This window comes from Oncorhynchus masou, chromosome 21, assembly GCF_036934945.1.
Source record: "Oncorhynchus masou masou isolate Uvic2021 chromosome 21, UVic_Omas_1.1, whole genome shotgun sequence".
NCBI classification, from domain to species: Eukaryota; Metazoa; Chordata; class Actinopteri; order Salmoniformes; family Salmonidae; genus Oncorhynchus; species Oncorhynchus masou.
In genome coordinates, this window is record NC_088232.1 from 16837450 (window position 1) to 16850981 (window position 13532).

The following is a 13532-nucleotide window of genomic DNA, read 5'->3' on the forward strand; positions in this document are numbered from 1 at the left end:
AAACCCACCATTTGGGATACAGTGGCCATGTATACCAACATTGATTTTCAGTAAAAGAGTCTGATGGGATTTCCAACCCCTTTCCAAAACCATTTCCCATCCCAAAACCCTTTCTATCCCCTTCTTCCCATTTACAATTACATTCCCAACCCATTACCAATTCCTTCACATTTCCATACCCAATCTCCTCCACACTGTTTCTCAACACACGGGCCCCCAAGGCATGCGTCCTCAGCCCTTTGCTGTACTCCCTGTTCACCCACGACTGCGTGGCTATAAGATTGACACAAGCTCCATAATCAAGTTCTGATGACACCACGGTTGTCGACCTGATCACTAAACAACGACGAGTCAGCCTACAGGGAAGAGGTACAGTGCCTTCAGAAAGCATTCATACCCCTTGACTTATTTCACATTTTGATGTGTTACAGCCTGAATTCAAAATGTTTTTGATGCGGCCACCACTATGCCTGAAAATATGGAGAGTGGTACTCAGTAATGTGTTGCATTGGATTTGTCCTAAACATTTATTTTTTTTACAGTATTGCTTTAGGGCCTTGTTGCAAACGTGATGAATTTATTTATTTATATTATTTAAATTGCCAAGAAACTGAAGATCAGCCGTTTCCAGCTGATCTTACAATAGTAGTGGACAAAAATGGACCAAAAATGTGCTTTTCTTTCAAAAACATGGATATTTCTAAGTGACCCCAAACTTTTGAAAGGTAGTGTATGTGTGGGGTAAAGATGTGAGATAGTCCATGCAACTTATTATGTGACTTGTTAAGCACATTTTTGGGCTTGCCATAACCAAAGGGGTTGAATAATTATTGAAGAGTTTTAAAATAATCTCATTCCACTTTCACATGATAGCATATTTTTGGGCTGTGTAGGTTGTTGACAAAAGATATAAATGTAATACATTTTAAATTCAGGCTTTAACAACAAAATGTGGAAAAAGTCAAGGGGTGGATACTTTCTGAAGGCACTGTAAACTCTCATTGTGGTGCCAGGACAACAACCTCTCCCTCAACCTCAGCAAAACAAAGGAGTTGATTGTTGACTTCAGGAAGCAGGGAAGAGGACACGCCCTGATCCACATTGACGGGACTGCAGTGGAGAGAGAGTCCTCGATGTACGTATCTCTAAGAACTTGATATGGACCAACAACACCACCACCACTCTTATCAAGAGAGCGCAACAGCACCTCTGCTTCCTAAAGCAGCTGAAGAAATTCAGCATGCCTCCTCTCCAAATACTACCACTGCACCATCTAGAGCGTCCTGCCTGGCTGCATCGCTGCCTGGTATGGGACCTGCTCCGCCCACGACCGCAAGGCCCTCCAGCGAGTTGTGACGACAGCCCAGTACATCACTTGGGCCGTGCTCCCACCCATTCAGGACATCTACTCAATACTGTGCCTGAGGAAGTCCCGCAGCATCATCAAGGACCCTACATACCAGAAAGTACCAGAAAGTATCAGACCAACAGGCTCAGACCAACAAGCCATCAGACTGCTGAAAACTGACCACCTGCACTGACTCTCCGCACCTTAGCATACATGCACTCACTCAGGCACACACATATAGTACATTCAAACACATGTAAATATTGTACGATAAATCGCTGAGTGCCTTCCTGTATTTACACTAAATGTTTTATTATATTCTACCCGCACCATTTACTTTTTAATATTTTACTTTATTATTTCTTACTGCATTATTGAGAGGGAACCTACAAGCATTTCGTTGGACGTTGTATACCATGTGTATGCTGTATATATGACTAATGAAACGTGAAACTTAAACCCATTCCTAACTCCTTCCCAACCGTTTCCCCATTTCCATCCACTTTCCCAAACAATTTCCAACCCTTTCCCATCCCATCCCCAATACCTGAAGGCCTCCAGGACAGTCCTCTCAGGCAGACGAGGAGCCACTCTACTGAAGGCTGTTCTAAAGTCCTCCAGCTTCAGGAAACCACGACCTGCAGAGAAGAGAAAACACAGGTGTAAACACACAAACACACACAGTACGTACGCACAGGCATGCATGTGCACACATACGCATGGGCGCACACACAAAAAAAAGTGGTAGTGCGAGGGAGAAAGAGAGAGCTGAGATGGCTGTGGAACAGAGACATCCTGTCTGTCTGAGATAGAGCAACAGTGCCTTCAGAAAGTATTCATACACCTGAACTTATTACAGATTCTGTTGTGTTACAGCCTAAATTCAAATTGGATTAAATAGATTTCTTTTAATGACAAAGTGAAAAATAGTTTTTAGAGTTTTTGGCAAATGTATTGAAAATGAAATACAGAAATAGCTCACTTGCATAGGTATTCACACCCCTGAGTCAATACTTTGTAGAATAACCTTTGGCAGCAACTACAACTGTTTGTCTTTCTGGGTAAGTATTTAAGCGCTTTCCACAATTGGATTGTGCAACGTTTGCCCATTATTCTTTTCAAAATTCTTCAAGGTCTGTCAAATTGGTTGTTGATCATTGCTAGACAACCAAACACATTTTGTATTTAGAACCAAAAGTGAATTGCTTGCTTTGCAGTATTACTTCAGTGCCTTGTTGCAAACAGGATGCATGTTTTTGGAGTATTTTAACAAAAGTTCTGAACCTTTCTATAGTTTCTCCAGATTACAAAGTAAAGATACATTTTTGCTAATTGTATTATTGATCGATTGACTATGACTTTCCAAATCACCCAGCAGTGCTTTTGTCACACCAGCCTTTGTTCGGCGTCGCCGGCCTTCTAGCTGTTGCCGAACCTGCTGCTGGCAAACACCCTTCACTCATCAACCCCGGACTTGTCTCGTCATCATTACACACACTCCCTCTCTATCACTATATATATATATATATATATATATATATATATATATATATATATATATATATATATATATATATATATATATATATATATATATATATATATATATATATATATATATATATATTCCTGTGTCATTTGCATTGTCGGTCATTGTAAATATTGCTTGTTTTCCTGAGAGGAATATCTCCTACTATTTCCTGAGTACTTTATTATTTTTGAACTTTGGGTTCCGTCCTGCATTTTTGAATAAAAAAATTATGTGAGTGCTTTAATAAATTTAGTAGTTCTAAACCTGCGACTGCCCCCTGCCTACTCCTCTCAACACTTGTGACAGCTATTTGCAGAGCTCCAGGTAAATGTTGCCATTCCTGAACCTGCGACCAAAAACAAGCAACATATGGACAGTAACCAAAACAAATGATCTAATGTTTAGTCTCTTCGCAGCAAAATCTGCAGAGCTGGGATGGTTGTATCCCCCAGATACTGTACGTAAAATTCTTTGGTTGCAAGAATTTTGTCAAATAATTAAAAGTTTTGAATGTGCCAAGGAATCGGTACATCAAAAATCTCTTCCCAACTATTTCGCCATCTGTATGGCACAGCTGTCCAATTTTTGTCCTTAAATTAAACTGGTATCCTTTTTTATTTATTACAATTTTCCTTAACCAATTTTGGTCTTTAATACAGGGCTGACAGAAAAGTCCCTTACCTTCTCCCCCTTCCACTTGCCTCTTCCATTTTTGCGGTTTTTATTAATATTTTATTTAACTAGGCAAGTCAGTTAGAATAAAATTCTTAATTACAATGACGGCCTACCGGGAACAGTGGTTTCATTGCCTTGTTCAGGGGCAGAACGACAGATTTTGTACCTTGTCAGCTCGGGGATTCGATCTAGAAACCTTTCAGTTACTGGCCCAATACTCTAACCACTAGGCTACCTGCCACCCCATTTTTTTGTGGTAATGCTACAATTAGTTGATTGTACTTTTGGATAGAGCAGACATTTTCATATATTTTTTGTTAGCTACATGTGTGACATAACTTTACCAGTCCTATTTATGCTATAATTTACTGGCAGCTTCATTAAATAGTACCCGTAAAACAGCAGTCTCAACGTCAACAGTGAAGAGGCGACTCCGGGATGCTGGCATTCTAGGCAGAGTTCCAGTGTCTGTGTTCTTGACTATCTTTTCATTTTATTGGCCAGCCTGAGATATGGCTTTTTCTTTGCAACTCTGCCTAGAAGGCCAGCATCTCGGAGTCGCCTCTTCACTGTTGACGTTGAGACTGTTGTTTTGCGGGTACTATTTAATGAAGCTGCCAGTTGAGGACTTGTAAGGCGTCTGTTTCTCAAACTACACACTAATGTACTTGTCTTCTTGCTCAGATGTGCACAGGGGCCTCCCACTCCTCTTTCTATTCTGGTTAGAGCCAGTTTGCGCTGTTATGTGAAGGGAGAAGTACACAGCGTTGGATGAGATCTTCAGATCTTCTTGGCAATTTCTCGCATGGAATAGCCTTCATTTCTCAGAACAAGAATAGTCTGAGGTGTTTCAGAAGAAATGTATTTGTTTCTGGCAATTTTGAGCCTGTAATCGAACCCACAAATGCTGATGCTCCAGATTTTTTATTTCACCTTTATTTTACCAGGTAGGCCAGTTGAAAACAAGTTCTTATTTACAACTGCGATCTGGCCAAGATAAAGCAGTGCGACAACAACAAAGTTACAAACAAATGTACAGGCAATAACACAAAAGAATAATAGAAAAATATATATACAGGGTGTACAACTATAGAAGAGTAGGGAGGTAGGCAATAAATAGGCCCACGAGGTGAAAGTAATTGCAATTTAGCATTAATACTGAAGTGATAGATGTGCAGATGATGATGTGCAAGTAGAGATACCGGGGTGCAAAAGAGCAAGAGGAAAAGTAATAATATGGGGATGAGGTAGTCGGGTGTGCTATTTACAGATTGGCTGTGTACAGGTACAGTGATCAGTAACTGCTCTGACAGCTGATGCTTAAAGTTAGTGAGTGAGCTATAAGTCTCCAGCTTCAGTGATTTTTGCAATTAGTTCCAGTCATTGGCAGGAGAGAACTGGAAAGAAAGGCGGCCAAAGGAAGTGTTGACTTTGGGGAAGACCAGTGAAATATACCTGCTGGAGCCCGTGATATGGGTGGGTGTTGTTATGGTGACCAGTGAGCTGAGATATGGCGGGGCTTTACCGAGCAAAGACTTATAGGTGACCTGGAGCCAGTGGGATTGGCGACGGATATGTAGTGAGGGCCAGCCAATGAGAGCATACAGGTCTCAGTGGTGTGTAGTATATGGTGCTTTGATGATAACGGATAGCACTGTGATACTCTACTCAGCAAACTGGATGTAGTCTGTTGGGGGTGATTTTGTAAATGACTTCGCCAAAGTCAAGGATCGGTAGGATTGTCAGTTTTACGAGGGTATGTTTGGCAGCATGAGTGAAGGAGGCTTTGTTTTTGAAATAGGAAGCCAATTCTAGATGTAATTTTGGATTGGAGATGCGTAATGTGAGTCTGGAAGGAGAGTTTACAGTCTAGGTATTTGTAGTTGTCAGAACAGTCCACAGTAGTGATGCTAGTCGAGCCGGAGGGTACGTGTAGCAATCTGTTGAAGAGCATGCACTTAGTTTTACTAGCATTTAAAAGCAGTTGAAGCCATGGATGGAGTGTTGTATGGCGCTGAAGCTCGTTTGGAGGTTTGTTAGCACAGTGTCCAAAGAAGGGCCAGATGTATACAGAATGGTGTTGTCTGCATAGAGGTGGATCAGAGAATCACCAGCAGCAAGAGTGACATCATTGATATATACAGAGAAAAGAGTCAGCCCGAGAATTGAAGCCTGTGGCACCCCCATAGAGACTGCCAGAGGTCCAGACAACAGGCCCTCTGATTTGACACACTGACCTCTGAGAAGTAGTTGGTGAACCAGGCGAGGACGTACCCCCACTCTGAATAGTCCACTGATTAACTTAGAGTGTACTTTCACAAAGTGCAATGGCGCTGGGACAAAACCCATTTCAATACCCTGCACTAACACACTGGAACCACAGTATGTATCGTCAGATAAGGGCAACACATCAGACAATATAAACGACTGCGCTGCACCAGTAATTTTAAGGATTTTAACCGGACGCTGAGACGCTTCGTCATTCGTTAGGGACACAAACCCTTCGGAAATGAATGGTTCATAACTGCGGTCGGGGACTGAGACTTTCAAACTACAGTTACCCGGTGGCACCTGTTTTGTTGCAGACCTCACAACCATACGAATTAGAGCAACACCTGTTGGTGGCTTGGCACGAAGAGGCATCCCTTGTTTGCGTTTTAGCAGGAAACAATCATTAATCATATGTCACACTTTATGACAATAGAAACAGGGACGTTCATTCTTCTGGCGTGCTTGATATACTACTGCTGGCCGACTAGGGCTAAAAGTAGGCAACTCTGTGGATCTACTCTCAGTATGAGCCGAAAACACACACTTGTGCGTCAACACAAACTCGTCTGCCAACACAGGCGCTTCTGCCAGGGAGGATACTTTCTGTTCAGTTAGGTAAACTACAATGTGTCCGGGTAAGCAATTTTTAAACTCTTCCAACAAGATTAATTCCCGGAGAGTGTTGAAATCAGTTACCTTACTAGCAGCATGCCATTTATCAAACAGATTTCCCTTGTCTCTAGCAAATTCCACATAAGTCTTACTAGAAGACTTTCTATGAGACCTAAATCTCTGTCGGTATGCCTCAGGCACAAGCTCATAGGCACGAAGAACAGTAGCTTTGACCACTTCATAATTCAAACTGTCCTCCAGAGGTAGCGCTGACAAAACCTCTTGGGCTTTACCAGTTAATTTACACTGAAGTAATAGACACCATACCTCTTCAGGCCATTTCAATGCTACGGCTATACGCTCAAATACACAAAAATAGGAGTCAACCTCAGACTCTCTGAACAAAGGAACTAAGGCAATCTGCCTACTGATGTCAAACGTGTTTGAGGACACAGCTGGTGAGGACGGCTCACAAACAGGCACAGTAGGAACAAAGGCTAGCATTGCTGTCTCTGCCTCCAGTTCCATCTGGCGCATTTTGAACTCCAACTGCCTTTGTTCTCTGTCTGCCTCAATTTTACACATCTCCAAATGCCGTTCTCTTTCTTTTTCTGCCTCAATTTTACACATCTCCAACTGGAGAGTCTCTTTCCTAATTTGGGCTCTCTCTTCTGCCTCCAGTTGGAACTGTGCTAAACGGACATCCCTCCTGGCATCACCGTTTGACAGTGGGGAGAGTGGATCAAAACGGGACAATGTGGCTGGTGTTTTAGCCTCGCCCTCATTATCAGACACCAATGGGCTTACAGGAGCAGCAACATCCGCTACAGGGGTAGTAGGCTCAGGCAGCGATAAAACAAGCACCTGCTCTTCCAACAATACATTTAACACCAGCTTTTTAACCTCAGACTTAACTACATTCTGTGGAATCGATACTGAATAATGGTCAGCCAAGGTCATTAACTCAACTCTACGACATTTATCAAAAACCTCCCACGAAGGGTTATCCAAAAAGGATTTCAAATCAAAAGTAGTCATTTTACACTACTTCACAAGTGCCAAAGAAAATAGCAAACACTAATGCTACTTCACACACACACACACACACACACACACACACACACACACACACACACACACACAGGATACCTGTATCCGTAACAGAGGGAGAGGTTGTTGTCGTCTCTGACCTCAGCCTTATAGGCTGTCTCATCGTCGTCGGTGCTCAGGCCTACCACCGTCACGTTGTCTGTAAACTTAATGATGTTGGAGTCATGTGTGGCCACAGTCGTGGGTGAACACGGAATACAGGAGGCGGCTAAGCACTCCTGAGAGGCCCCCATGTTGAGTGTTAGCGTGGCGGATGTATTTTTTCCTACCCCCACCACCTAAGGGTGGCCTGTCAGAAAGTCCATCTGACAGGGTGTCATCTGTGGATATGTTGGGGCGGCATGCGAATTGAAGTGGGTCTGGGGTGTCTGGGCTAATGACGTTGATGTGAGCCATGACTATCCTTTCAAAGCATTTTATGAATATATAGATATGAGTGCTACGGGACAATAATAATTTAGACAGGTTGCCTTGGCGTTTTTGGGCACAGGGACTATGATAGTCTGCTTGAAACATGTAGATATTACAGACGGGGTCAGGCAGAGGTTGAAAATGTCAGTGAAGACACCTGACAGTTGGTCCGCGCATGCTCGGAGTATGTGTCCTGGTAATCTGTCTGGCTCTGTGGCCTTGTGAATGTTAAGCTGTTTAAAAAGGTCTCACTCACACACCGGCTACAGAGAGTGTAATCACACAATCGTCCGTAACAGCTGATGCTCTCATGCATGGTTCAGTGTTTGCCTCAAAGAGAGTATAGAAGACATTTAGCTCATCTGGTAGGTTTGCGTCACTGGGCAGCTCGCAGCTGGGTTTCCCTTTGTAATCCGTGATAGTTTACAAACCCTGCCACATTCAAAAAGCGTCAGCTGTGGTGTAGTGGGATTTGATTTTAGGCCTGTATTGACAATTTGTCTGTTTTATGGTTCGTCGGAGGGCGTAGCAGGATTTCTTATAAGCGTCCAGATTTGTGTCCCGCTTCTTAAAAGCGGCAGCTCTACCCTTTAGATCAGTCTGGATGTTGCCTGTAATCCATGGCTTTTGGTTAGTATGTGCGGTCACAGCGGGAATGACGTCGTCAATGCACTTATTAATGAAGCCCGGTGACTGATGTGGTAAACTACTCAATGCCATCGGATGAATCCCGGAACATATTCCAATCTGTGCTAGCGAAACAGTCCTGAAGATTAGTGTCCTCTTCATCTGACTACTTCCATATTGAGCGCATCACTGGTACTTCCTGTTTGAGTTTTTGATTGTAAACAGGAATTAAGAGGATGGAGTTATGGTTAGATTAGCCAAATGGAGGGTGAGGGAGAGCTTTGTATGCATCTCTGTGGTTAGGTTAGTATTGTGGAGTAACAACGTTGTTGATCCATCCTCAGTTTCCTCCTATTACAGCCATTAAACTCTGTAACTGTTTTAAAAAGTCACCATTGGCCTCATGGTGAAATCTCTGAGCGGTTTCTTTCTTCTCCGGCAACTGAGTAAGGAAGGACGCCTGTACCTTTGTAGTGACTGGGTGTATTGATACATCATGCAAAGTGTAATGAATAACTTCACCATGCTCAAAGGGAATAGGTGCCTTTTTTTGCAAGGCAAGGGTTTGAATACTTTCCGAAGACATATAAAGTTATAATACTAAGGCACATACATACATGATGAGTGGGTGTATATATACCCAATATATAAACTCAGCAGGGGGGCCCTAACCCTCACCCTCCGATCCCGGGTTCTAAGCGGTCTTACAGGAAATCATCCACCCTGCTCATTCAGTGTGTGGTGGCATTGTCATGCTGGAGGGTCATGTCTGGATGAGCCTGCAGGAAGGGTACCACATGAGGCAGGGGGATGTCTTCCCTGTAACGCACAACGTTGAGATTGCCTGCAATGACAACAAGCTCAGCCGATGATGCAGTGAAACACCGCCCCAGACCAAGTCGGACCCTCCACCTCCAAAATCAATCACGCTCCAGTGTACAGGCCTCGGTGTAACGCTCATTCCTTCGACAATAAATGCAAATCTGACCATCGACCCTGGTGAGACAAAACCTCGACTCGTCAGTGAAGAGCACTTTTTGCCAGTCCTGTCTGGTCCAGCGATGGTGAGTTTGTGCCCATAGGCAATGTTGTTGCCAGTGATGTCTGGTGAGGACCTGCCTTACAACAAGCCCTCAGTCCAGCCTCTCTCAGCCTATTGCAGACAGTCTGAGCACTGATGGAGGGATTATGCATTCCTGGTGTAACTCGGGCAGCTGTTGTTGCCATCCTGTACCTGTCCCGCAGGTGTGATGTTCGGATGTACCGATCCTGTGCAGGTGTTGTTACACGTGGTCTGCCACTGCGAGGATGATCAGCTGTCCGTCTCGTCTCCCTGTAGCGCTGTCTTTGGCGTTTTACAGTAAAGACATTGCAATTTATTGCACTGGCCACATCGGCAGTCCTCATGCCTCCTTGCAGCATGCCTAAGGCACGTTCACGCAGATGAGCAGGGACCCCGGGAATCTTTTGGTCTTTTTCAGAGTCTGTAGACACTCTTAGTGTCCTAAGTTTTCATAACTGTGACCTTAATTGCCTACCTTCTGTTCCACAGGTGCATGTTCATTAATTGTTTATGGTTCATTGAACAAGCATGGGAAACAGTGTTTAAACCCTTTACAATGAAGATCTGTGAAGTTATTTGGATTTTTACAAATTATCTTTGAAAGACAGGGTCCTGAAAAGGGACGTTTGTGCTGAGTTTGTGTGTGAACACACTATTATTCCAGACCCCAATTAATATCAAGCTGTTGTCAAAAGAGCCAATTAATTATTAATGCAGTTGAGCAGTATGCCATGAATCTCACACACACAGACATGCAAACACACACAGGCATGCAGTGCACACACACACAGGTGTACAGTGCACACACACAGCACACACACACACAGTCTCGCATCACACCATAAAAAATGCTTTGAGGATGCAGTTTCAGGCAGCCATTAAAGAAACCAGCCGTTGTCACACACAAAGGTCCTCGTCTGTAATGGCGGGTGAGAGGGTTAATGAAGACAGTCCCTGGGCCATTTACTTCAGAGTTAATCATCACGGTCACCTGACACACAGACACTCCCCTGCAGATATAAAACTCTGCCAAAAAATGTTACATTTATGAATTATACTCATGCTTTCCAACGGAACAAAGAGTGGGAATGATCTTCTACAGAGCGCACACACACACCGGAGGATTAATTTCAGTGTTCTGTTTTTTAGTTTAGATACAAAAGGGAACTATTTGCAGAGAAAGTGTGTGTGTGTGTGTGTGTGTGTGTGTGTGTGTGTGTGTGTGTACAGCGCATTCGGAAAGTATTCAGAAAGTATTCAGAACTCTTGACTTTCCACATTTTGCTACATTACATCCTTGTTGTAAAATTGAATTAGGCTGCCACTCAAGAACATTCAGAGACTTGTCCCAAAGTCCCTGTATTGTCTTGGATGTGTGCTTAGGGTTGTTGGAAGGTGAGCATTCACCCTAGTCTGAGGTACTGAACACTCTAGAGCAGGTTTTCATCAAGGATCTCTCTGAACTTTGCTCCGTTCATCTTCGCCTCGATTCTGACTAGTCTCCCAGTCCATGCCACTGAAAAACATCCCCAGAGCATGATGCTGCCACCGCCATGCTTCACCGTAGATGGATGGTGCCAGGTTTCCTCCAGACGTGACGCTTGGCATTCAGGCAAAAGCGTTCAATTTTGGTTTCATCAGACCAGAGAATCTGATTTGTCATGGTCTGAGAGTCTTTTGGGGCTTTTTTGGCAAACTCAAAGCGGGCTACCATGTGCCTTTTACTGAGGAGTGGCTTCCGTCTGGCCACTCTACCATAAAGGCCTTATTGGTGAAGTGCTGCAGAGATGGTTTTCCTTCAAGAAGGTTCTCCCATCTCCACAGAGGAATTCGAGATCACTATCAGTGTGACCGTCGGCTTCTCGGTCACCTCCCTGACCAAGGCCCTTCTCCCCCGATTGCTCAGTTTGGTAGGGCAGCCAGCTCTAGGAAGAGTCTTGGTGGTTTCAAACTGCTTCCATTTAAGAATTATGGAGGCCACTGTGTCCTTGGGGATCTTCAATGCTGCAGATATTTGTTGATGCCCTTCCCCAGATCTGTACCTCGACACAATCCTGTCTTGGATCTCTACAGTCAATTCTTTTGACCTCATGGCTTGGTTTTTGCTCTGACATGCACTGTCAACTGTGAGATCTTATATAGACAGGTGTGTGCCTTTCCAAATCATGTCCAATCAATTGAATTTGCCACAGGTGGACTCCCAAGTTGTAGAAGCATGTCAAGGTAGAAGCATCTCAAGGATGATCAATGGAGTTCAACTTCGAGTCTCATAGCAAAGGGTCTGGAATACTTACGTAAATAAGGTATCGGTTTTTCGAGTTTTATACATTTGCAACAATGTCTAAAAGCCTGTTTTCACTTTGTCATTATGGGGCATTGGTATGTAGATTGGTGAGGAAAAACATTTATTAAATCAATTTTAGAATAAGGCTGTTATGTAACAAAATGTGAAAAAAGTCAAGGGGTCTGAATACTTTCAGAAGGCACTGTGTGTGTGTGTGTGTGTGTGTGTGTGTGTGTGTGTACGTCAAGGCCTAGAGCACCCTCTTCTGGCGAAAGAAAAGCCAAAGAGAAGAAAGGGGGATTGAGAGAAGGGGGTGGAGATAGAGATGGATAGATGAAGGAACAGAGAATGAGTGATAGAGGGAGCAAGACAGAGAGAGATGGAGGGGGGGTGTACAGTACATACAGTTCACATCAAAGGTGTTGAAGATCTGTCTGGTTTGCTGGTAGTGGTCATCTGATGACAACTTCTTGCCCATGAGACACATAAACATCTCTATACACACCCCTATAGAGAGATGGGGACGGGGGGGGTGGAAAGAGAGAGAGAGATGAATAAAGAGTCTTCTTCCTTTACATGGTGGTAACAGTAACATACATATCACCTTACAAATGCACGCACACGCACACACACACAAAATTCCAGGCAGAGTGTCTGGCAGTGAATGAAAGCGTGCTGTGTGGGGGCTTCTTCAGCACAAGTCTCGCTCAGGGCTTGAAAAGAAGGTGGAGAAAAGGAGTCAGCGCTGGGGAGAATAGAGCAAGAGAGGGAGAACTGGAAAGAGCAGTGCCAAGCTTTCACAGGAAGGGAAGAATAGAGGTGTGTTTGGATGAGGGAGGGTGTCGTGTGTGTGTGTGTGTGTGTGTTTTGAATCTGATTCTGTTAGCCTCACGGTGGCCCCTACCAAAGATCTGTGACTATGACTCACCACATGGCAAGCGTACCCAGCAACCGTGCCTAGCTAATTGAGAGTACTTCATGCACGCACCCTGGTCTCTCACAGACCAACGTCCCCGGTCTCTCACAGACCAACGTCCCCGGTCTCTCACAGACCAACGTCCCCGGTCTCTCACAGACCAACGTCCCCGGTCTCTCACAGACCAACGTCTTGACCATTAGACCAAGATTAAATTATTTTGCGCTGAGGGGGACACTGATTTTGAAGTTGCAGGCAGGGCTACCTCATCACAAGACTATGAGCCTGACTCATGTCCGCTACACTTAGCACACCGGTTAGGGGTGAGAGAAAGAAGGGCAGGTGGAGGCTAACACTTCCTACAGGACTTCCTATAGGGATAGATTGAAACTGTCAAATAAATCTAACAATACAACCACTCAGAGGACAACACAAGAAAGTTTGAAAACATATTTCCAAATACAAACATAACAGTCCTAGGCTACACAGTAGACCTAGCCTACTAGGCATACTCGGGTTCCACATGTAACACATAACAAAACAATGCACAGGACAATACTGTCATAGGCTAGAGCAGGACTCCCTTACTAGATAAATGATTTCAGGCTCCTAAACGGAGTTAAGATGATGCTCATATCTCGCAAAAGGTTAATGGCTCGGAAGTGTTCGGGTGAGAAAATGGCA

General features: G+C 44.0%; 1 protein-coding gene across 3 annotated transcripts in view; it reads right to left on the minus strand.

Moving 5' to 3' along the window:
- The window catches only part of efcab11 (EF-hand calcium binding domain 11), an 88479-nt gene that overhangs the window by 53203 nt on the left and 21744 nt on the right, over positions 1-13532 (minus strand). For 2 of the 3 annotated variants that reach the window (XM_064926902.1, XM_064926901.1), the window contains 2 exons: positions 12338-12439; positions 1896-1986 (listed from right to left, as the gene is read on the minus strand). In XM_064926902.1, coding sequence (XP_064782974.1) covers positions 1896-1986; positions 12338-12439 — 193 coding nt within the window. The remainder of the gene's footprint in view (positions 1-1895; positions 1987-12337; positions 12440-13532) is intronic. The other variant, XM_064926903.1, reaches the window with a different exon arrangement.